The sequence below is a fragment of the Neoarius graeffei genome, chromosome 12 (assembly GCF_027579695.1).
Source record: "Neoarius graeffei isolate fNeoGra1 chromosome 12, fNeoGra1.pri, whole genome shotgun sequence".
NCBI classification, from domain to species: Eukaryota; Metazoa; Chordata; class Actinopteri; order Siluriformes; family Ariidae; genus Neoarius; species Neoarius graeffei.
In genome coordinates, this window is record NC_083580.1 from 58,301,874 (window position 1) to 58,327,326 (window position 25,453).

The following is a 25,453-nucleotide window of genomic DNA, read 5'->3' on the forward strand; positions in this document are numbered from 1 at the left end:
ATTTCTTGCAAAACGCGTCCAACTCTTTGTAGTTTGAACATTCTTGAGCCATGAATGCAACATAAATCCACCTTCTGCTGTGTTGCTGTACCGGCCAGCAACACATCTTGCATGGCGATAAATTAGCTCAACATGGAGGATCGAAGTTGCAGTCAGCTGTGTTTTAGTATAGCAGAAATGGCGATGAGACCGACAGCCTTCCTGCTGTGACGTTACAGACGTCAAGGTCATTCACTCAGACCGCTACCTACATGAATCACTTTAATCGTAAAAAATTACTGTATTAGATTTATTATTAACGCTTAAAACTATTCCTGTGCCATTCTTGAGGTCTCAAGGCATTTATAAACAAAAAGTGAGGCCATGGTTCTGCGTATCTGCTTTAAAGTCTGGTCCCACAATACTAATAACTATAACTACAACTATAAATAAATCGGTCCCCCTGCAGTTTATGTGGTTGGTGGTGACACCAGACTGATAATGATGCCTAAAGCCCAGGCCTGGGTTTATCCGTATCTGTGCGATTGCTTCTGGAGCCATTTTTCCAGGCCTGGACCTGACCTGATAAAACATCTGACTGATCAGGTAATTGTTTACATGTGGTGATGTCTGAGCACGTACTATTTTTCCCCAGGCATTTTTGTACATCCTTGTTGCATCATGAAGTCATGGAGTACAGATCTTTTATCCACAGATGTGATTTTCCATGAAATATCAGTAGTAAATTAATAAACATATAAATGTAGGTAAGATATTTTAATTATGAACTTCAGCAGTCCAAACATTGAATTGTTTTAGACTTTTTTTTTTTAAATCTGTGATGCATCATCTGTATGAAATCGGTAACCAATCCGTAAATTGCTAGCATACATAACTACTCCGTATTTTGTATCCTTCCATAGTCTGTGATCTTTCTATATTTTATCAACCACTGGAGTGTGTGCATGGGTTGTTTTTAAGTCCAAGCTGTACAGTATGACCCAGAATAATGTGCTCCTACTTGGAAAAATCTTCCATGACCATTCCTAAGTTGCATGCATTTGTCTCCCTGAGTGGCAGGACCAAGCCTGCCACTACTAGTCGTCCAAGAGGAAGTAGCTATTTTTTAAAAAATCGTGTTGATTGCAAATATTTATTGAAACAAGACAGTTATTGTTCAAATACTTCTGCTTCTCTATTTTCATCAGATTCCTGTTTTGGAGCGCTGGTACATACTTGATCGGAAACAAATGCATCCTGTGACACACAGTGCTGCCCTTTTACATTTTATTTTCCTAAAAGACGATCACATAAGACATTAATCAAACACTATCTCAAGTCAGTTATTAACAAACCTTTTGACAAAAAGACTTAATACAAAAAAGGTAAAACCCTATTTCTAACAGCTAGCATTTCAATAGCCAAAAAAAAAAAAGCCATTCAGGAAAGAAAGCAATGCAATATATTAAAAGAGAGAAATACAAGTATGTAAATGCACGCACGGACATACGCATTCATTTCATAACCATAGCATTTCTGGGGGAAAAAAACAAAACAAAAAAAACCTTTTTTAATTAAAAAAATAAAAAATATTTCTGCCTAAGATCCATTAGTGCCATCAAGGCCCCGTGGGACTTTGAAAAAAGTTTATTTGTGGAGTCACATCTTAATGAAAGGACTGACATTTCAGTATCCTTTCCCCCTCCACCACCAAGTATCAATTAATGCTTTTCAAGGCAAATAATAAAGCAAAATAAATTAACATTTTGGTGACAGTTAAAAAAAAAAAAAAAAGTGTATCCTCCACTTCTGTTTCAGACAAGAATTTTATTTTGGTGTCTCTACTTAAGAACAAGACAGTGTTTCTGCCTAAAAACACTACGCGTGTCTAGTTTTATATAAAAATGTTTCTGTAAAATAGTCCCTAGATGTTATTACAACACTCCCAGATAAACTTTACAGTTCGAGAATGTTTATATCGTATATTTTTTGTCAGTAGGGTTACTCATTTCATTAAGCATAAGCGAATGCTTTACAAGCATAAAAAAAACTAAATAATTTATCTTTTTGCAAAAGTACCAGCAACCAGTTAATAAAACCATGTAGTGAATTGCAGGTTTCAACCAAGAATTTTCATTCCAGTACATCACTACTGAAGATTATAAATTTACCCTCTGATGCGATGGGTTGAAATCTTTCTGCGATACTCTTACTGATTCAGACACTTACAGTGGAATTAGTAAAAATGCAAATGAAGAGTGAACACAGTCTGTGGGAGCAGACATCGATGATGAGGCGTTTTCACATCAGGGCTCTGGGTCGTCCTTCTCAGCCTCCTCCTTCATTTTCTGTTCCTGCATGCGATTGCGAACTGAACCTACGACACAAAGTGTTGTGTTTGTGAACCTCAGGGTTCTGAGAACAGGGAGACAGACTCGGACAAGTTAAATTCAGAAAAGGGGTGGTTTTATAGTTTCCTGGCAGACGAGTAGGCAAGCAGCTACCTGTGTTATTTCTTCTCTTGTCCAACAACCAGAGAGAGAAAGAGAGACAGCACATGAGACAGACGGAAAGAGAGCGCGCGAGACAGACAGAAAGAAAGAGAGAGGGTGTGCACAAGACAGACAGAAAGAAAGAGCGAGCACGCGAGACAGACGGAAAGAAAGGGAGAGTGCACACGACAGACAGCACGCGCGACAGAAAGAAAAATGTCTGTGAAGATTCTCAGTCATCCAGGTCATAGTAAACTGTGGGTGGTAGAAGAGAGCAACTGGACTTGCTTGAAGACGTTTCACCTCTCATCCGAAAGGCTTCTTCAGTTCTGTCTGGCTAATAGGGAGTATCAGGTATTTATCCTCTCATGGATGAAAAGCTCATCTAAGGTGTCGTTAAGTCATCCAGTTGGTGTGGGTCACTGGAGACCCACACCAACAGGATGACTCAATGAGAGACAGCACACGCGACAGAAAGAAAGATCCTCACTTAGCCAGAGAGGATCGTTGGGATGAGCGAGGAGTTAAAGAAGCCATTTTTGTCAACCTGGAACGGCCATCACTGAACAGAGCTGGGGGTCTAAGGCTACATCCACACAACAACGGCAACGAGATTTTATTAAAAAAAATATCGCGTCCACATGGGCAACGGATCAGTAAAATATCAGGTACATATAGCAATGCAACGCTTGCTGAAAACGATGCAATACACATGCCACACCTCTACGTGCGCTGTAAGACGGTCCCATCGGAGACACCAGAACAATAGAAGAAGTAGGACGCATGCGCATAAACCCCTTCTTCTACCCGGCGTGAAGCACTCACAGGAACACACACACAACAAGAAGAAGAAGATGGCTGCGACTACGCGAGGAAATCGTGCCTTCTGTGTGTACAAATTAGTTTTATTAGTGTGCATAGTTTTATATAACTGAATTTTCTTATTGTGTGTGAACATTTTGAAAAGCATTTTGATATATAATTTATATAACTTTTTATATTGTGTGTGAACATTTTGAAAAGTAGTCTTATCCAATAAAAAAAAAGAAATTCAAGAAATGGTTCAGTTACTTATTTAAAAGAAAAGCTGTATACAAAAGTGAATGCAATGCAGTGGTTCATACAAAACAGCAAGAGTGCTGCTTGTTCTAGTCATGTGTTTGTGACGTCATCGTAAACAAATCCGTTCTACTCATCCAGACGACTTCGCAACGGCGCCGTTGCCAGATTTTTCCACTCTGGAACCCGTTCTCAAAAAATATCGTTTTGGGGCACCCAAAACGCCGGTGCCGTGTGGACGCCAGGCCGAAACGATAAACAATTTTATCAGATTCACCTGAATCCATTGCCGTGTGGACAGGGCCTAAGATATAATTTATCAGCCACCTACAATGCAGTCCTTGGCACACTTCCCAGACAACTGAATGCACACCAAAAACCAGCTGTTTTCGGTCAGTGCGTTTACATGCACATAGAGAGAATCGAATTTCTGCCGTTGCTCGACTGAAATTGAAGTTCAAAATGCCATGTATACACCTTAATACGGCTGAAATTGAACCGAACTTGATTTCTCGGAATCGAGCTACACGACCTAGATTATGCGATTTCTGCCGAGCTACTTAGTGCATGTATACCCTATTGAGCTACGTATTCGAGCTACTTACTTCAGCACTGCCCCTTCCGGAAGTGACGAGTGACGAGACCACAAGCGGGAAACACAACAGCCTCGGTCGGCATGACAACGGCATGAATTTTTTCTTTTTGTGGTATTGTTTGCACTGTTAAAATTTAGCTCACTTACTGTATCACCAAATACATCTGTACAGCTGTTGCATAGCTGTGAATTGTGTACATAAACGAGTCATTGTGTGTGTGTATATATATATATATATATATATATATATATATATATATAGATAGATGTACAACATCTGAAGAATGTCAATAAAAAAAAAACACAACTGAACTTTGTGTTTATTAAGACACAAGTTAAATTGTAAGCAAAAAATGGACTTTAGAAAAATATACAATTGTGCAAAATAAGTTGTCTTACAAAACAGTGGTCTGCGCAGGACAGTTTGTAGCCATACAGTCTGTTAGAGCAAGCCTAACAGCTTGAGCACGGAACTTGTGAACACAGAACTGCCAGTGTTGCCAGATTGGGCGGTTTTAAGTGCATTTTGGCGGATTTGAACATGTTTTGGGCTGGAAAATGTCAGCAGTATCTGGCAACACTGCTGATAACTTTGTTTATACTCTTGAATAGCTCTTCTTCATGACGACAACCGGAAGTGTACCAACACGATGGGGCGTGTAGCGCCACCTGTGGCTCGGGTGCACAATGTACCTCACACAATAGCTCGATTAACTTGTGTGCATGTAGGGTTGGATTTCTCTGGCACCCCTGCTGGGACCCTTAGCTCGATTACCGACGGTAGCTCGATTTGGATGTGCATGTAAACGCACTGAGGCCCTGTCCACACAGCAACGGATTCAGGTGAATCCGATACAATTGTTTATCGTTTAGGCCTGGCGTCCACACGGCACCGGCGTTTTGGGTGCCCCAAAACGCAATCTTTTGAGAACGGGTTCCAGAGTGGAAAGATCTGGCAACGTTGCCGTTGCGAAGTTGTCTGGATGAGTAGAACGGATTTGTTTACGATGACGTCACAACCACATGACTGTGAGTGCTTCACGCCGGGTAGAAGTGTAACGAACTCGATGCGAGTTGTCAACAAATCCTATAACTTGGTTCATGAAATGCGCTTACAAAATATTTTCACTGTGAATATTTATTGTGTAATGGTGCAGAGAGAGAGAGAGAGAGAGAGAGAGAGAGAGAGAGAATAGCCCTTAGGGCAGAGTCAATCCCGCCAGCAAAAATAGGGAAAAAAAGGAGCGATCTCACCTCTTCAGATGTTGGTTTAAGTCCTACAATACATTCCTCAAAAAGGGCGTAGAAGAACAAATTAATCCATCAACGTGTAGCATTCAATTTATTCCGGACCATTAAAGACGCCGCCTTCCGCGTAGAATCATACGTCATCCTCGCCGCCATATTGGATGGGTCAAAGCGGAGAATAAAGATGCCTCATTCATGTGCTGCGTTTAACTGTACCAACAGGTTTACCGTCCAAACGAGATCACATGGGATTACCTTTCACAGGTGAGACTGGAAAAATACTTTTCATTGTATTTGGTCATTATAATGTAATTTTACGAACAGATTTTCCTGACTTTGTGGCTAATATGAAGTCTCGCGCATAATAGTTTATGCGCATGCGTCCTTACTTCTATTGTTCTGGTGTCTCCGAAGGGACCGTCTTACAGCGCCCCTAGAGGTGTGGCATGTGTATTGCATCATTTTCAGCAAGCGTTGCGTTGCCATATGGACCTGATATTTTACTGATCGTTGCCCATGTGGACGCGATATTTTTTTAAATAACATCTCGTTGCTGTTGTCGTGTGGATGTAGCCTGAGGCCCTGTCCACACGGCAACGGATTCAGGTGACTCCGATACAACTGCTTATCGTTTAGGCCTGGCGTCCACACGGCACCGGCGTTTTGGGTGCCCAAAACGCAATCTTTTTGAGAACGGGTTCCAGAGTGGAAAGATCTGGCAACGTTGCCGTTGTGAAGTCGTCTGGATGAGTAGAACGGATTTGTTTACGATGACGTCACAACCACATGACTGAGTGCTTCACGCCGGGTAGAAGTGTAACGAACTCGATGCGAGTTGTCAACAAATCCTATAACTTGGTTCATGAAACGTGCTTACAAAATATTTTCACTGTGAATATTTATTGTGTAATGGTGCACAGTGAGAGAGAGTGAGAGACTCTGCCCTTAGGGCAGAGTCAATCCCGCCAGCAAAAATAGGGAAAAAAAGGAGCGATCTCACCTCTTCAGATGTTGGTTTAACTCCTACAATACATTGCTCAAAAAGGGCGTAGAAGAGCAAATTAATCCATCAACATGTAGCATTCAATTTATTCCGGACCATTAAAGACGCCGCCTTCCGCGTAGAATCATACGTCATCCTCGCCACCATATTGGATAGGTCAAAGCGGAGAATAAAGATTCATGTGCTGCGTTTAACTGTACCAACAGGTTTACCGTCCAAACGAGATCACATGGGATTACCTTTCACAGGTGAGACTGGAAAAATACTTTTCATTGTATTTGGTCATTATAATGTAATTTTACAAACAGATTTTCCTGACTTTGTAGCTAATATGAAGTCTCGCGCATAATAGTTTATGCGCATGCGTCCTTACTTCTATTGTTCTGGTGTCTCCGAAGGGACCGTCTTACAGCGCCCCTAGAGGTGTGGCATGTGTATTGCATCGTTTTCAGCAAGCATTGCGTTGCCATATGGACCTGATTTTTTACTGATCGTTGCCCATTTGGACGCGATATATTTTTAAATAACATCTCGTTGCCGTTGTCGTGTGGATGTAGCCTGAGGCTACGTTTACACTAGACCGTATCTGTCTCGTTTTCTTCGCGGATGCACTGTCCGTTTACATTAACCCCCCTGAAAAAGCGGGGAAACGGGAATCCGCCAGCGTCCACGTATTCAATCTAGATCGTATCAGCTCCGGTGCTGTGTAAACATTCAGAATACGCGAATACGCTGTGCTGAGCTCTAGCTGGCGTCTCATTGGACAACGTCACTGTGACATCCACCTTCCTGATTCGCTGGCGTTGGTCATGTGACGCGACTGCTGAAAAACGGCGCAGACTTCCGCCTTGTATCACCTTTCATTAAAGAGTATAAAAGTATGAAAATACTGCAAATACTGATGCAAATACTGCCCATTGTGTAGTTATGATTGTCTTTAGGCTTGCCATCCTTCCACTTGCAAGTAATAAGTGATATGCGCTGGGATCTCACACACAGCGGCTCAGTCCCGAATCGTGGCTTGTTCACTTCACTCGCGCGCTCTGTGAGCTGCGCAGGGCCGGAGTGCACACCCTCCAGAGGGCACTCGCTGTTCAGGGCGGAGTGATTTGGAGCGCAGGATGCCTGCGGAGCCGAGCGTATCCGCGTATTGGTGTTGCTGTGTGCACGGCTAACGGTTTTAGTGTAAACGCGAATCGTTTTAAGAACGTTAATCTGATGATCCGCTGATTCGACGTAATGTAAACGTAGCCTGAGTGACTCACAGGAGGACAGAGAGAATCAGCATTCCATTGATCACCCTAACAGGCAATCCACTGATCACCCTAATGACTCTCGAGGCCATTCACACCCAGCCCCCAGTGACCTACACCAACAGGATGACTCAACGACACCTTAGATGAGCTTTTCATCCATGAGAGGATAAATACCTGATACTCCCTATTAGCCAGACAGAACTGAAGAAGCCTTTCGGATGGGAGGTGAAACGTCTTCAAGAATCTTCAAGCAAGTCCAGTTGCTCTCTTCTACCACCCACAGACAGAAAGAAAGAGCGCACGCATGACAGAAAGAAGGAGCGCGCACGTGACAAAGAGAGCGAGACAGAGAGAGCGTGCGAGAGAGAGAGCGAGACAAAAAGAAAGCATGAGACAGAGTGTGCGAGACAAAGAGCGCGAGACAGAGAGAGAAACAGAAAAAGAGAGCGAGACAGAAAGAAAGAGTGCAAGACAAAGAAAGAGCGCAAGACAAAGAGCGCACGAGACAGAAAGAGCGCAAGAAACAGAGCGCGAGACAGAAAGAGAGAGACAGAAAACTACTCGTTTTGGAGAACAAAGGCTTCCATGTGGTAAGCAAATAATCCACTCTTATGGTGGTCCGATAGCCGCAAACTCCAGCACTTCCTACGCAATCAAAACCTCATCATCCTCTTCATGGCTCAAGCAAAACTCTCATATTATTCTATTGCTGTTACAGCTACAGAACAATATGAGATCACCTCATGGTTAACCATGACAAGGGGAAGGAAAAGGGGAAAAAATTAATAAAAAAATTAAATAAAAACGCAAGCTAACCAGACTCCAATATCTTTTGCAAGCAACACAAAGAGAAAACACCAGACTCACGGCCACATGCTGGCCACTGACTTAAGATCACAATCATGATGTTTCACACTGAGCACTTTCAAAGAAAAGGATAAGCACCATGTCCATGTTGTTCTCCAACTCCCCTGTACATCTCTCTATTAATCCACTTAACCAAGTAGCTCACCATCAAGTAAATGGGACATTCCACCGAATGGGTGCCATTTGCTTGTTGTACCACTCCCAAATTAAACTTAATTTGGTATCTTTTCAACACTGATTATAATAACACATATTTAACTATTTAAAATGTGTATTGGTCAACCTCAGGCTACATTACAAGGTTTGGAAGTCAAAGATGGCTGCGTTTTTTTTCAGTCCTGTTACCAAAACTCTGAAAGTAACAGGACTGAGTTTTTAGCCTAGGATTAGCTAATGGAATTAAGCCACATGGCGTCATCACTAATAGCATGACCACACTTAGCACATTCTAGTGATTTACCAAAAATCTGTATTTTTAAAATAAACAAATATCATCTAAGAAATAATTTAAGTAACAGGACAGTATGTTGACATTGACCTTATCAGTCAAAGTTAAAAAAAATCATCAAATATACAGAAAAGTAAATGAGAGAACCAAGTTTTGGTCTTCCCATGGCCTTCAGAAGACACAACTGATGTAACTTCCTGTTGAGCATGTGATTTATGGAATGTTCCAAATTTGTCAGATGGGGTAATATGTTTGGGTAACAGGACTGAGTGAAAACCCAGGGACACGACTAAAATGTGTATTTTAACTAAGATATTGTGGATTTCTTATGAAAAAAATATATTTAAACCATGGATAGGATACGGAGTCACACAACAGTGCAAAAAAAAATACTGTTTCTGAAGGATTTTAATCATAATATTTCATAGTTAAGCATAAACTTAGAGTGTGGGGACAGGTAGCATGCTATTTTTCAGTGTTTTAGGTAGTTTTTATTAATCCTTACAATTATATATCTTAAATTTGAAATCAGATCAATGTGCAGGACATTCTGTGTAATAAGGAAATGTATTTTAAAGTACATTTTTATGTGCATTTATACATATAATTTTCTAGGGACGGAAATGGCACCGATTCGGTGGAATGGCTCAAATAATATTCGCTACCAAGATTCTCCTCATCAAGAGAAAACAGGGAGATCATTACAGCATTCACCTGCTAGTGGCCGAGTGAATGGATTTATGATTTCTCTACTCATGGAGAGACTTACGCATCTCAGCCAGCTTCTTGTCCAGTGTAGACTCGCCGCTTGATTTGCTGTAAGAGACAAAATAATTACTTTAACAAAAAAAAAGAAAAACCCACCATTGCATGATTATGGATTTTTAAAAAGCTGCTGCAGTAATTCCTATAAAAGAATCCCCCCCGCCAAAAAAAAAAAAAAAGGGTGGGTGGAGTGGAGTAGACGACCCTACAGTTTTACAAGTTGAGTGCAATTTTTTTTTTTTTAAAACTCTTACTTTTTCTCAAGTATAAAAGACGCATTATTTCCCTTGTATTGTCTGCTTAGGAACTTATCTTGATCTCCAGGCATTTATAACTTTAAACTCCCAAAATAAACAAACAACCAAAACGGTTCCAGCATTAAACTGTTAAATTTAACTTTGTTCTCCATCCAAATGTGGGACACAAGGCATAAACCTGGTTTTCTGTGTTCTGAAGAAAAGGCGGTGTAGATTTATCCTGGAAGATAACTTGTGACTTAACAAAAATGGATAAAATTTGTGTCCAAGAGCATATTCGGAAATGCACATTGATGAAAATCTGAAACGCACTGATCCTCTGAATGCCCTTTTCATTCAAGTGTACCATGTGTCAGTTAATATTGCAGCTGGGGCAGGGAGAAAACACAGCATGAGATGAACAAGGGCCCAGCACTCATCTGCCCATCGAAGTCATATTCAAAACTTTGGGAACTCAATTTGCATTCACTATTTCTGCAGTGCATCACTGTGCAGGTATACCGACAGGGGAATAATGGTTTCACGGCTTCACAAACCGTAATACAGTATTTATCTGTAAGTGGCTACTCTGAAAAGCTCAGTTAATCTAAAGATTAACTTTAGGATTACAGACAGACATTTAGGGGTTTTTTTTAAGAAGCTTTTTGTACACTAATTTAGGGGAGCGCCAGTCGGCCACTTTAATATATTTTGATCCTTAAAAGTGGATTTTTTTAAACCGAGAGACCGAGAGAGAGAGAGAGAGAGAGAGAGAGAGAGAGCGATACAGTTCCAATTTTGATACTAATTAATCTACAATATTTATTCTTCCAGGACACAGAAAACCGGATTTATGCCTTGTGTCCCATATTTGGATTTTCCTTTCTGAGACAACCCCTCTGCCCCGCCCCTGACTCATAAAACTCTCTCTCTTCCAAAGAATGAAGTGTACCAACATGCCTTTCCAAAAAAACAAAATAAGGGATGTGGGTTCTCAGTAAAGTTCATTTTCAAAACCCCGAACTTTCTCCAAAATGAGAAGCAAAACTGATCAATTGACCCCTTCCGCCTCAATAAAAGGGGTTGAAACTCAGTAAAACAAGCTCTAAAAGCTTTAATATTTTGTGTGTCTCTTTTTTTTTTTTGGTGTGTGTGTGTTTGACTGTTTAAAAAAAAAATTACTAAAATTAAAATATTTTTGGCCAGAAGCCTTGCTCGAGTTGACATGTAACGACCCTTTTGTCCTGCTGAAACATTAAGAGAGGGCCCACCTCCCATCAGCCTCATCCTGTCCATCCACATCGAAACGTAACCGCTTCAGGGGTTTGGGGTTGGAGTCTCCGGCTAGACTTCTCTTCGGGGGCCAATCTGTGCTACTGACCATCTGATTGATCTTCTGGAATTTGTCTGAGGTCTGGTTCAGAGAAGGAAAATGCTTAGACAACACAATTCATCAGCAGCAGTGTGTATTAAGGGTGAACAAATAAATCCTAAGAGCCGAAAATATGTTTGAGACACACAATCGAGATCAGGAGGTTTCGATCCTGATTTTGGTATTGCGCGTCTGTCCGATGCTGTAGCGATTACGACTACTCTGTGATAAAAATAAGTGCTTTGATACCAACTCCAGATACTATACAAGACTGTGCGATCTAAGCCGAGTGCATGTTGCTGATCTAATAAGAGGACAGATGACACACAAAGACCTGGTCGCATTTCACAGTTAAAGATGGCGATCAAAGAAAAGCACACTGCAAAGTCTGAGTAAATATCAAGAGGAGGAACTACAGGATCTTCCTATAAGCAATTAAATCTCTGCATTATTGACCAGAAGGTCGAGGTTCAAGCTTCAGCACCACCAATCTGCCATTTAACCCTTTCTGCTCCAAGGGTCGACCCTGCTCTCTGACCCGGACTCCCTAACTAGCTGAGATATGTGAAGAAAAGATTTTCACTGTACTATAATGTATAAATGACAAATAAAGGCTTTGTCCTTTTCTTTTTCTTTCAATACATGTAACCTGATAAAACGCCTGAAATAGAAAACACAAATGCTCAGGATGTTGTTCTAGACGTTCAGCTGCTATCGTTCGTCGACCAGGAGGGATTCCAACAACAATGAAATCTGCTTTATTTCCAGCTGTACACAAACTTTATTTAAAATCATGGAAACAAGAGGGCGAAATAATTGGTCTCATGACATCCCTGAATGATTAATACTAAGCAGGTTATTTGTTTCAGGATCGAGTACCAAAACAATGTATTCATATTCAGGCTAAAAAAAATGGCATCGATGCAGCCCTAATCCATATTTCTACATGAAGCCTATATTAATTTCTAGTTATAAAATAGGAAAAATAAGATCAACTGTGAGCTCACTTACGTATCCCCCCCCCACTCTCGCTTATATCAGAATGCAAGCAATCGAAGGAACAGGACACTTATTATGAATACTGACATCAACAAATAATTAACCCTGAAATAAGTAAGTAAAGAACAGTGTTCTCCCCAGGGATTTCAAATAGCATCCTGGTAAACTGTCATTTTGGAATAGCATTTTGCGTCTTGAAATAGCGGCAGAATCCACCCTATATGTTTCGTAAATACATTCAGTCGGTAAACAGGAAGTCGATGCGTGACAGACCTGAAAACGGTATACACTGTATAGAACCCCAAGCTGAAGCTCGCTACCAAATACCAAGCAGTTGTGATTTGTAGTTACTGAGAAGAGTGTTAGGAACGTTTTCTAAATCCACGCTATATGTTTTGTACTGTAAATACATTCAGTTGGTAAACGGGAAGTCGATGTGCGACAGACCTGAAAACGGTATACACTGTAATGAACCCCAAGCTGAAGCTAGCTACCAAGCAGCTATGATTGGTGGTTGCTGAGAAAAAGGGTGTTTCAGACAGATGGAAATACGGAGATATGGACAGAGGTAAACCAGTATACCCCCACTTCGGCGTGGGGGTATAATAAACTAATTGATGCATAAATTTACTGACGAATGACACTACACTTCAAAATGCACAGGAATGATTTTAAGGATATTGTATCATATTTCTCAGCCTGAGTGTGCAGTAAAAGGAGTACAAAAATGACTCACCCCGAATGATTCGCCAATGGAGACAAGGATCCTGTAAGAATGGTGCAGAGTACAAGGATCTCATGAGTTCATCATTGTCTGTGGCATGTCCCGTGATTTATACACAGTAGCTGTTTCTCACAGACGGCCATCATGGTAAAGACTAAAACATAAAAGGGTGCCATGATGTGGCCCGAAGCCAAGCGGAGTCACTGTGACCACCCCCAGGTTGAGTTCACTGTAACCCCGCTAAAACAAACTCCTTGGGCGACATCCAAATAGTTCGTTAAAAGTTCGTAATACTGAAATGAACCCACTTGTCACACCACTAACTCACGCTTATGTAAAACAAGACCGGCTGTGTTTAATTTATATTTACGCTTAATTCACTTACATATTTGCAAAGTAAACAAAATAAGTTACACTCGCTGTTTACTTGCTGCATCTTCTTTCTTTTCAGCCCATTATGCTGATTGCAGTTATGGACGAAGTCTTGGCGCTGTTTTTCTTTAAAAGTTGAAACAGAGTTTTTCAGTATACCATTAACAGTTATTCCACGAAATCGAGTGGTACATGAGCTGATGGCCGATGAGGTGCATAGCACTGAATTGGCTATAAGCCACGTACGACAAGATTGAGTGGAATAATGTTTATTATATTCACGTTCACTGGATTTTTGAGAAACAGAGCTTTCATTTTTTGCAAATTCGATTAAAAAAAAAAAAAAGTCTGACCAAATAATTTCTGCTTAGAATGTAAACAAACTGGCAAAATGACAGTAGCAATTTGTGAAAAATGCTATAATAATAATAATAATAATAATTATTATTATTATTATTATTATTATTATTATTATGGGGGGGAGAAGAATACGTTCTTAACATTAAATACTTTTATTCCATATTTTGTTGCCTTATTTTTTTTGAGTTTTGTTTTTGAGTAGAGTTTTTATTTCATCCTCGGTTGGTCCAGCAACATGCTCCGCCATTTTGTTTCTCTACTCACAATATATGAGCTGATATCCTAGTAGTAGAGTAGCCAATCAGAGTGTGCGATTGCTCATATCCAGTGAACGTGGAGAGAATAATATTCTTTAGATGGTACAGGATATGAAGTTTGTTTTCGACGGAGAGTATCCTACATTTACGAGTGTCATGTATTGGAGGCAGATGACAGATGTAATTGCAGGAAGAGTGTTTAGTTAAAAACGGGCAGGCAAACAGCTCAAAAACCGAAGACAAAGGCAGGGTGATAGAATGGGCAACGATCACACAAGGCACAAACAGAACATAAACGGTAATCACAAAGGTAAAGTCCAAAATACAAAAGCGAGTCAAAACCAATAAAGTAATACACAGAACAAAGGCTTGGTAACGTGAGACACTAGGTACAGTGTGTATACTTCGCAAAGTCTGTGTGTTTAAGGAGTCCTTATAAGCGCATGTTGTGATTGTGCTCTAATCTGGAACAGGTGCATGGTAGTTAGTCTTAATGGCACTGTGCACGCGTCAGTACACTCGGAGCACCAACGTACGTGGACGTGACAACGAGTAACCATGACAACAATGCTTACGGGGTAAAGACTTGAGTAAAACTGCTTTTAGCTCATAAAATAAAGTCCTTTTAAGGAATTGGTTTTTTGAAGTCAATGATTGCAGTTCACGATAATTGCTAGTGATCGACACCTAAGCAAGGATAGTTAAAGTGCATATCACGGGTAAATTCAGGAGCAAGATCAATGTAATTCTCCTATTTTATATTAAACTTTGGTCAAATGTCTGTCACATTTTGCATTTTGTGCAATTTTTTTACCTTATGCAATACCAGAAAAATTCAGTTGAAATCAAGCCATTTGAGGTGAATTGGTCCGCCTCTGAAAAAACTTTGCATTTGGATTTCCCGGCAAACATTGATTTTTGTGATGTTGCGTGCGGGACGCCTCCTTCTGAATCCTACTTCAGCGCTGGTTTGTTTATGAGAAAACGACCTGGTGGTTTTCTGCAAATTTCTTCAACGTTATCGCGCAATTATTAAAATGGTTAACAGATGTATCGTAGGAGGGTGTAGCAACACCAGTCTTGATGGGATTAGTACTCATCATTTTCCAAAAGACCGGACAATGAGAGAGGAATGGGAGCGCTTGGTCTACACAGGCTGTGCACTGAAACCGTGCAAAGCTCGCATAGCCTGCTGGCGCTTCCGCAGGTAACGTCACGAATCTGGCTCCAGACTCCCTTGGGATTTTTCCAGACGCGTTTTATTTTATTTTTTTCTGCTGTAGACAGATGGCCTTGTGCAAAATTACCCTTCTGGACGAGTGTGTAAAGGGACATACTTTCATAAAAAAAAAAAAAAAAAAAGCGAAACTGGTCCAGACCATGCACTTTAATCCTTTGTTTTATGGCATTAACATGTACTGTTAACTTGACTATGGACTTGTTTACCTATTATTTGTCTCTCATGGGAAGAGGAACACATAGCTCAATGATTTTTTTTTTTTTTAAGATGCTGACTGTCACTAAAGGCGGGAACATGAACTTATTTCATTATACGCGAAAGTTCATAGTAAAAGAGTTTGTTATAGTGGGGTTGCAGTGTAATTAGATAAAACAGCACGCCCTGAATTTAAAAATGTGACCATCAATGAACAGCACATGCCTTCTATCGGTTTAACCGTTTCATGCATTTCAATCATTGAAACCAATAAGTAAGAGAGTTGCTGTTTAACAGAGCAGTGACCTGGATCTGGGTGTCATACGATTGCTCTTTAAAGGAGAGATGTAGACGTTCCCACCAGGCACTCTGAGCGGAGAGCTGGGATACATGTACGGACTCCGGGGAATATGTGGAATGGGAGACAGGGGAGGAGGCTGGGAGAAAAGACACACCACAATTAGTAATACAAACTGCATTCGACTACATGGTGTTAATATTCATTCTGTCCAATAGGGGACACCACAGTACAGGATTAGACAGGACGCATTAAAGCACATTACCCGAGGAGAAGCGTACTGCAGGATGTTTGTCTTCAACTTCTGCATAAACACCAGGTTGTAGAAGACTATGATGGAATCGTATTGGCCGTCTCTGATCAACACACGCTTGAAAGTCTGGATGATCGAGAAGAAACAAAATGAGAAGCAAAATGTTCTGAGAGAATTTCATTTTGCCTTCAACTAAAAAAAATAAATAAAGAATCCATAATATAAAAACAGTATTGTTCAGACCTCCTGGTTGGTATTGGGAAGCTCTTTGTACGCAGTGACGATCGTCTTGAAGCGCAAATCCACATTTTTCACCTTGCATATGGCATACATGGCAGACATCATCAGCTGAAACACAAGGATATCACAAAGATCCCTTTGATTTATTCATCTATTTTTATAAACACTACCTAGAGTGATATTTATGGTCAAGTTCACCATGTCATCAATGATTCAGCTGAAATGAAACAAGCCATTCACTAAGCCCAAACACTGTTCAACTAGAACCCCACAGTTCTGATGGAAAAAAAAACATGTATACACGAAATGGATTAATGACCAAATGGAGAGAAGGTTTTTTTTTTTAAATTCAGACCTCTCTGCAAAAAAGCTCATGCTTAATTAATGCAGTAAAAACAGTCCAGGACTGCTCTTAGCTGGACACTTGCTTATGCCAGGATCAGACATGATATTTTTGCCTTTCCCAACGGTCACCATATCAGATTAAGCAATCATACAGCCATAAATTCTTGCCAGGACTTAGTTGGGAGACTGGCAACACGATAAGTTTGACCCCAACCAATCATCATTGACGTCTGTGTGTCGTCGGGGAGGAGGATCAAGAAATTGTCCATCATGGCTACAAAATATGGCAAGAAAATTTTTTTTTGACATGCTAGACTTTTTGTCGAGGTGTCATGGGGCGTCCCAGATGCTACATTGCTGTTCTTCAATTACGTCACGCTACATTGCTGTTCTTCGATTACGTCACACTACAAGGCCTGTTTGTCATTCCTGACATTCATATTTGGGTCTGATGCTGGAAATTTGTCAGCCAGGACAAAACCATGTCAAAATCAGGCTGAATTTGTGTTGTCTGATCCCAGCATTACATTAACACAGATCTCGATGCTTCAGCAAAGAACAGCTAACTCTCAGAAAGCCAGCAAACTTGCTGCAACTTTTCATATACGAGGCTTATTATTTGGTGAAACCCAGGTCATATAGTCAACTGTTCTGCAAACAAAATGCCTCATCTTCCGGTAAGCATATAACGATTCACTCAATTAATAGAGTAGAATGCTTTTATTGTCACTGCACAAATGTACAACTAAATTTAATTCACCAAAACCGCTGCATACGTGTGCGCCGCCACTCTTGGGCACTTCAGCCCAAGGCCGTCTTTGGATTGTGGGGGAAACCAGAGCATCCGGAGGAAACCCACGCAGACACAGGGAGAACATGCAAACTCCACAAAGAAAGGCCCTCGCTGGCCACGGGGCTCGAACCCAGGACCTTCTTGCCGTGAGGCGACCGTGCTAACCACTACACCACCGTATCACCTCATTTCACAATTTGATTCATGATACTGAATTAATGATTGGAATTTCCCACCATATATGTTTGAAAAAAGTATTAAAATGAAGAAAGCTCCTACCAACAAGAGTGCTCAGAGAGCACAATATCCCCCGCTGGCAACTATATCTATGCTATAAGAGCTTAATACACCCTCATGAAATTATGAAAGTACCGTACAAGTTTGGTAATCAAGGGCCATAACTCTGGTAAAAATGCGACTGAATTGAACGAAATTGCAATATACGTACTACCGACATATAACAAAGAATCCTGCCAAGTTTCATGAAATTCCTCCAAAAATTGAGAGATTGGAGTTGATTGCTGAAGGTGAGCACCCTTTCCAGGATGGACATTGCCACGACACAATCCCCCCCATCGGGCCTTTTGGCAAGTGGGGGATTTAAAAACAAACAAAAAAACCAAAACCCTATTCTTTATCATTTTAAATATGCCTTTTGTTTAAACACCCCCCCCCAAAAAAAAAAAAACCAAAACCCTTGTTTCATTTTTAATAACCAACAGTAAGTATTCACCCATATTTGTAAAGGGTGGCGTAAAATATAGCTTATTTTTAACTAAAATATTCCTTTTACGAAAAAATGATAATGACAAATGGGCCTTTTCTTAAGAAACTTATGAACATGTACTACCTCTATTTTTCTTCTCTTTTCTTCATCTTTCACCTATTTGTAAAAAGAGAGAAGCCAATTTGTGTGCATGTGTTTTCTGCAGCATTCGCACTGTGTTACTTCCATCCAGGTTGAAGTCATGCGAATTCCTGCAAAATAACGCAATTACAGCTCGGAAAAACTAAGATTACTGATGCTCTCGATTCATTTTTTTATTTAATCCATTTGAATCATCAGAAATTTGTATCGTGATTTATCGTCGGATGATGTGTGTTACATGCATAACTTCCAGTATGTTCTGTGTTCTGGAAGTAAACTTGTAAAAAGAGAGCGCCAATTTGTGTGCATGTGTTTAAAAACAAACAAAAAAACCAAAACCCTATTCTTTATCATTTTAAATATGCCTTTTGTTTAAACACCCCCCCCCCAAAAAAAAAAGAAAGAGAATTGTTCTCCCTGTGTCTGCGTGGGTTTCATCCGGGTGCTCTGGTTTCCCCCACAATCCAAAGACGGCCTTGGGCTGAAGTGCCCAAGAGTGGCGGCGCACACGTATGCAGCGGCTTTGATGAATTAAATTTAGTTGTACATTTGTGCAGTGACAATAAAAGCATTCTATTCTATTAATTGAGTGAATCGTTATATGCCTACCGGAAGATGAGACATTTTGTTTGCAGAACAGTTGACTATATGACCTGGGTTTCACCAAATAATAAGCCTCGTATATAGAAAGTTGCAGCAAGTTTGCTGGCTTTCTATTTATGGCACAAAACACGGAATGAGAAAACGTGTCGAGTCAGATCAAATACAGGTAGTGTTTCAGGCCAGCGTTGATCTGATGTCCTGATTCTTAGAATTTGAAAGGGACATGTTTAATCTTATGGTGGTAATGGTGTTTGTGTTTTGCTGATGGTGATCTCTACCACTAATGCACCCAAATCTGAATATTTATTAAAGCAAATGCTAGACAGTAGTTTAGTGGTTAAAATTTCTGAGCTGCTGATGAGATGGCTGTAAGGTTGGTCCCTGGAAACACAAATCAGCTGCCATTAGATTTCTCCAGCATGGCACCAGAGGCTCCGTCCATAAACATTAAACAAGCATCTACTGACAGACAATGACACCGTATCAACAATTCCAAGTTTATCTTTGTTAAAAACAGCACATTTTTAAATGCGTTTATTCTTAGGCTTGGATTATGTCGTGTGTGCTCTATACAAGTCCCAGGTAACTAGTTCTACAGAATATTATACCATATTACAACAAAAGCAGTAATATCAGCCTAATGTTTGAATTACAGCCAGAACTACTGTCTGAGCTGTACCGTTAAATTTAACACCTTCTGACCAATCAGATTCAAGTGGCATATGTGACATGAGTATAAATACACAGGTGGTGATTATAGGAAATTGCACGTGCTGATTGGTCGAGAGATTCAGACGATTTCTTGATAATCACCTCAAGCGATTCGGCAAAATGGTGGCCAATTGCTTTGTCACCATAAGTGAGGAAGAACAACAAGACAGAGTCATCTATATCCCCCACCCTATATACAAACTATATACCAAGTTTCAAGATATTATTTGTCACATTTTTCAAGTTGTGCTGCAGGAAACCAACCCTACCTCTTTACACTGACCTCAGCAGCCCCATGGCATAAACCCACCAGACCTTTGGTCCAGGTGAGATAAAAATGACAATTTCTCACATTTCTTTATATCAAAAGGCACATGTACATTATTTAAATCAACACATATACCAACTTTCAAGACCATACCACTCATAGTTTTCAAGTTCTACTCCGGAAACAAAACCTACCCCTAAGACTAACCTGAGAGACTAAGTCTGAAATTGTTTCCACGGAAACATGAAAAATTAAAATTTCTTAGTATGAAAAGGTGCATCTACATCACCTTGTTAACATGTCTACCAAGTTTCAAACCTGTATCATGAACAGTTTTGGATATAAGCTCTGGAAACAAACATTGCTCTTAGAAACTAAGTCAAAACCTATTTTTTTTATATAAGAGTGATTCCACGCTTATGGGTACTGAAATGGGGACATGAACTTATTTTTAAAAATTCACCTAAAACCATTTCTTTTTTTACCATCAGGTCACAAAACATGTAATCTTTAATGAATGATATGTTAAAAGATAACTTTAATTTTCTGAGATGTAATAAAAACATATTTATATGCCAAAGTCAAGCCTATGAGTTCCAAAATGATGTCTGTTACATTACTTCTGTTACGATTGTCCATCTCGCGTCTGTTACAAATTAATTACAATCTAGCTATATACCATGTTAATCTTATTGAAAGAATGTGTATGTTTATTCTACTACACGTTTATTAATTATATTTGCTAAAACATCACCTTCCTATGTTTCAAAAAGTAATTCTACATTGTTAAAATTGAGAATATATATGTCCACAACACTTCTGTTACGTTCTGACTTTGGCATATAAATATGTTTTTATTACATCTCAGAAAATTAAAGTTATCTTTTAACATATCATTCATTAAAGATTACATGTTTTGTGACCTGATGGTAAAAAAAGAAATGGTTTTAGGTGAATTTTTAAAAATAAGTTCATGTCCCCATTTCAGTACCCATGAGCGTGGAATCACTCTTATATAAAAAAAAATAGGTTTTGAGTAAGAGTGATTCCACGCTCATGGGTACTGAAATGGGGACATGAACTTATTTTTAAAAATTCACCTAAAACCATTTCTTTTTTTACCATCAGGTCACAAAACATGTAATCTTTAATGAATGATATGTTAAAAGATAACTTTAATTTTCTGAGATGTAATAAAAACATTTATATGCCAAAGTCAGAACGTAACAGAAGTGTTGTGGACATATATATTCTCAATTTTAACAATGTAGAATTACTTTTTGAAACATAGGAAGGTGATGTTTTAGCAAATATAATTAATAAACATGTGTAGTAGAATAAACATACACATTCTTTCAATAAGATTAACATGGTATATAGCTAGATTGTAATTAAATTGTAACAGACGCGAGATGGACAATCGTAACAGAAGTAATGTAACAGACATCATTTTGGAACTCATAGGCTTGACTTTGGCATATAAATATGTTTTTATTACATCTCAGAAAATTAAAGTTATCTTTTAACATATCATTCATTAAAGATTACATGTTTTGTGACCTGATGGTAAAAAAAGAAATGGTTTTAGGTGAATTTTTAAAAATAAGTTCATGTCCCCATTTCAGTACCCATAAGCGTGGAATCACTCATATATATATATATATATATACACATATATACATATACATATATATATATATATATATATATATATATATATCAAAATAAGCATGAAAATTTAGTCATGAATAAAAAAAAATTAAACTTAAGTAGACTGAAGTGTTTCCTTTCATTTTTCGAGTCATGAAATCTGCTAGATAAATTTACAGACTACTTTTACACACAAAGTTTGTACTGCTCCATTCAAATTGAATGGCCTCCCACTCTTGACAGACATGCTGGCAAAAAGTTGTGCTAGGTGAATTTAAGTTGTTCTTAATTTTAAATGATGAAAAGAACCACGGCTGCTGTGATTGTAGGTGGCGACTAGAGGACCCAAAACTAACATCAACAGTAACACTTGTATAAACTGACCAGAACATGTTCAAAGTGAAAGGAAGTGCAGGTTAATACCTGGTCTAGGTGTCTGTCCTTCATTAGCTCATACTCGTTCTGGAGTGTGTGCTGGAGCAGAGTCCATATGATGGCCTCCAGCTCAGGGTCAAGGGTCAGAAGGTGAGAGAAAAGCATTTTCAGGCGCAGGTAGGCCATTCTATATACTACACAAAAAAGCAACACCAACAATCAATAAAAGCCAGTAAAGGCGGCGAGAAACTGCTCTGAAATGCCACAATGTCCTAATATATTTCATATTTATGTCGAGCTTTTATTTGCAGCTTGAAATGGCCACCTTTGTCTGTATTCAAGCCAAACTGCAGCAGCTCACGTTCAGGAATTGAGTGGAAAATTACAGCAAAACAAATGAGCTCTGTACAAGCAGAAAATTGTACGGAACATTTTAAGTCCGTCATGTCTATCAATGATTATCACGAGATCAGCTGCTGCTCAAAAATAAGAGGGCGTACGTTTCTTATAGAAGAGGCTTAGGGAGTTGGAGCGGTGCTGTCTGGTGCCTGGGGCAGGGGGCTGTGATGGTGGCACAGCTAGAACATCCGCTTCTGCTGCTGCAACTCGACGACTCGGACGCAGAGGAGACAGATATCTGATAGAGACAAAACAGAGGATGAGAACATACAAACAAGAAATCTGGCAATTTTGGGTTTAAGTTTCCTTTTAGGGAATTTAAAAAAATGGCCCAGAAGGATCACGAAACACAATTATTTATTTTTTAACATAACCACATTGTGTGGCCAATATGACATATGACCAGTACACACACGTGCTTTACATACCCCCTTCCAGATTTAGTTCTCCTTTGCCTTTATAATAACCTCCACTCTTCTGGGAAGAACATAGATTACATTTTGACTGAAGAAATAAGCACTCCAGCCTCAAATTTGCATTTTAAAGTGCTAGTCTTACAAAAAACTGCATCATAAAATCCAGGGTTTTGTGTGCGAGATTTCATTAAGTATCTCATTATCTGTAGCCGCTTTATCCTCTTCTACAGGGTCGCAGGCAAGCTGGAGCCTATCCCAGCTGACTACCGGCGAAAGGCGGGGTACACCCTGGACAAGTCACCAGATCATCACAGGGCTGACACATAGACACAGACAACCATTCACACTCACATTCACACCTACGGTCAATTTAGAGTCACCAGTTAACCTAACCTGCATGTCTTTGGACTGTGGGGGAAACCAGAGCACCCGGAGGAAACCCACACGGGCACGGGGAGAACATGCAAACTCCGCACAGAAAGGCCCTCGCCGGCCACGGGGCTCGAACCCGGACCTTCTTGCTGTGAGGCGACAGCGCTAACCACTATACCACCGTGCCGCCCACCTGTGTGCGAGATGTGCTCAAATAAGTTGTAAAGTTCACCGATAAATAAAAAAATTGGTTTGGAAAATTTTTTTTTTGCGTTGGAATTCTGTTCCAAAAATCACTAAAAGCTTACTTACTGGTCAGCAGCGCTGCACGTGTGACATAATTTGTGCAACTGCCTTCTTTTGGAAAGCGCGCTACACAACTTTACTACAACAAGGACGAAGAAGTGACTTAAGTGAAGTAATCATGTTTCGGTTTGCTTTTAAACCAGTAATTGTCTGTCGTCTATCTAAGTATTATATTTGGCCACATAGAAACTACCTTAGAACGTTATTGATCTGACTAAAGATAACTAATGAATTCAAGCAACAGGCTAAACACAAGCTTGACACTTGTCTCCAGATTGTGGGAACCGCTCCGCGTACCAGATGTCGCTCAAATCCTTCTATGTGAATCTGCCTCACAAATTTACCTTTTTCAAAAATGTATGAAGCAGACACCAAACCATCCTGTCGGTTTGAAGTTACTCCTCTTTGTCCGTACAAATTGAATCCATTAATTCCCCCCCACGTGTCCTGCCAACTTTGAGCTATAATAGATCAAAAGGCTGCTTTGTTTTTCTTTTTAATAAATCTGCGACACTTGCACAGCCTTGAACGACACACACCTCTTAGGAGGCGTGCTTTGATTTTAATTTTGTCTTGGAATTAAAAAAATAAAATCATTAAAAAAGGGGCTACATTTTGCAAAGCAGATGAAGCCAGAAATACCGCAGACTTTCAAATGTTGCGCGTATGACGTCACTTTCTTTAAACTAACAACAACTTACCAGGAACGCATTTGGGTAATGGCGGACTCAAAGAGCCAAACTTTACTGGCTAAATAGAACATGTTCCTGGTCTCGTATTAAAATATAAATTAAACAGTAAACTATTTAACATGTCAAGTTTTATAAGGTATAATTTTCAGGGGTGATGTCATTTTTGTAAGACTAGCACTTTAACTCACAAACTAAACGAACAATGGCTTTGATAAGGAGTTGTAACAAGTCCTTCCCACGCCATGTGGCGCCGATCTCCGTTTCCGTAGCCCTCGGCCTCTCGCCTATTACATAGCTAGGGTTACAGTGGGGGGCGGGTCCTCTGGTAACCACGAGAGTTTGACTCCTCACTCGCACCTGTATTGCAGCATGCCTTGCCAGACGGCAGTAGGTATCATTTTTATGATGGTCTTTGGTATGACCCGACCATAAGTAGAACTCGTGAGCTCCCGATCGACAGGCGGACACGCTAACCACTAACTGGTTCAAAGGCAGCCTGCAACAACTAGCTCCATCAGGAGGTGGTCCCCTGAAATGGAAGATGCCCTCAGGGACTGTTATGACATCACAGACTGGGATGTGCTGCTTAGCCCACACTGTGAGGACAAAGAGGGGCTGACACACTGTCTGATGGATTACCTTAACTTCTGTGCAGACGTGGTTTCCCCCGCTAAAACCGTACGGTGTTACCCTAATAACAAGCCATGGGTAACACAGGAAGTCAAAGCTGTCCTCAACAGGAAGAAGGCCGCCTTCAGGAGCAGGGATAGGGAGGCGGTGAAAGCAGCACAGCAGGAGGTAAAACGCTGCGTGAGGGAAGCTAAGGACAGCTACAGGAGGAAGGTGGAGCAGAAGCTGAAGGAGAACAGCATGAGGGAGGTCTGGGAAGGTGTGAAAACCATCACAGGCCACAATACAAAGACCAGAGTCGTTGAGGGGACAGTGGAGAGGGCGAATGAGTTGAATGACTTTTTCAATCGGTTCAACCAGCCCACGTTCCCCCCACCCTCTCCCTCACTGCAGCCGTCTCTCCTTCTTCCCTCAACACACCTCCCCCCAGTGATCACAGCAGGCCCCTCCTCAACACAGACTCCTCCATGCATTACTGCAGACCAGGTCAGAGGTCAACTGAGGAAGCTTCACCCCAGGAAAGCAGCAGGCCTGGACAAGGTGTGTCCCTGACTACTGAAGATCTGTGCTGCTGAACTGGGTGAACCACTCCAACACATCTTCAACCTTAGCCTGCAGCTGGGGAGAGTGCCAACCCTCTGGAAGACATCATGTATCGTTCCAGTTCCCAAAAAGAATCGGCCCAGCAAGCTGAACGACTTCCGACCGGTGGCACTCACTTCACATCTGATGAAGACGTTGGAGCGGCTCTTCCTCAGCCTCCTCAG

General features: G+C 40.4%; 1 protein-coding gene across 1 annotated transcript in view; it reads right to left on the bottom strand.

Annotated features, from left to right (window-relative positions):
• Positions 1-1,113: 1,113 nt before the first annotated feature.
• The window catches only part of rb1 (retinoblastoma 1), a 123,360-nt gene continuing 99,020 nt past the window's right edge, over positions 1,114-25,453 (bottom strand). The window contains exons 19-27 of the mRNA XM_060936128.1: positions 22,372-22,508; positions 21,920-22,065; positions 16,262-16,366; positions 16,031-16,144; positions 15,774-15,904; positions 13,056-13,086; positions 11,220-11,362; positions 9,717-9,763; positions 1,114-2,356 (exon numbers count right to left, since the gene is read on the bottom strand). Coding sequence (XP_060792111.1) covers positions 2,286-2,356; positions 9,717-9,763; positions 11,220-11,362; positions 13,056-13,086; positions 15,774-15,904; positions 16,031-16,144; positions 16,262-16,366; positions 21,920-22,065; positions 22,372-22,508 — 925 coding nt within the window. The 3' untranslated portion in view covers positions 1,114-2,285. The remainder of the gene's footprint in view (positions 2,357-9,716; positions 9,764-11,219; positions 11,363-13,055; positions 13,087-15,773; positions 15,905-16,030; positions 16,145-16,261; positions 16,367-21,919; positions 22,066-22,371; positions 22,509-25,453) is intronic.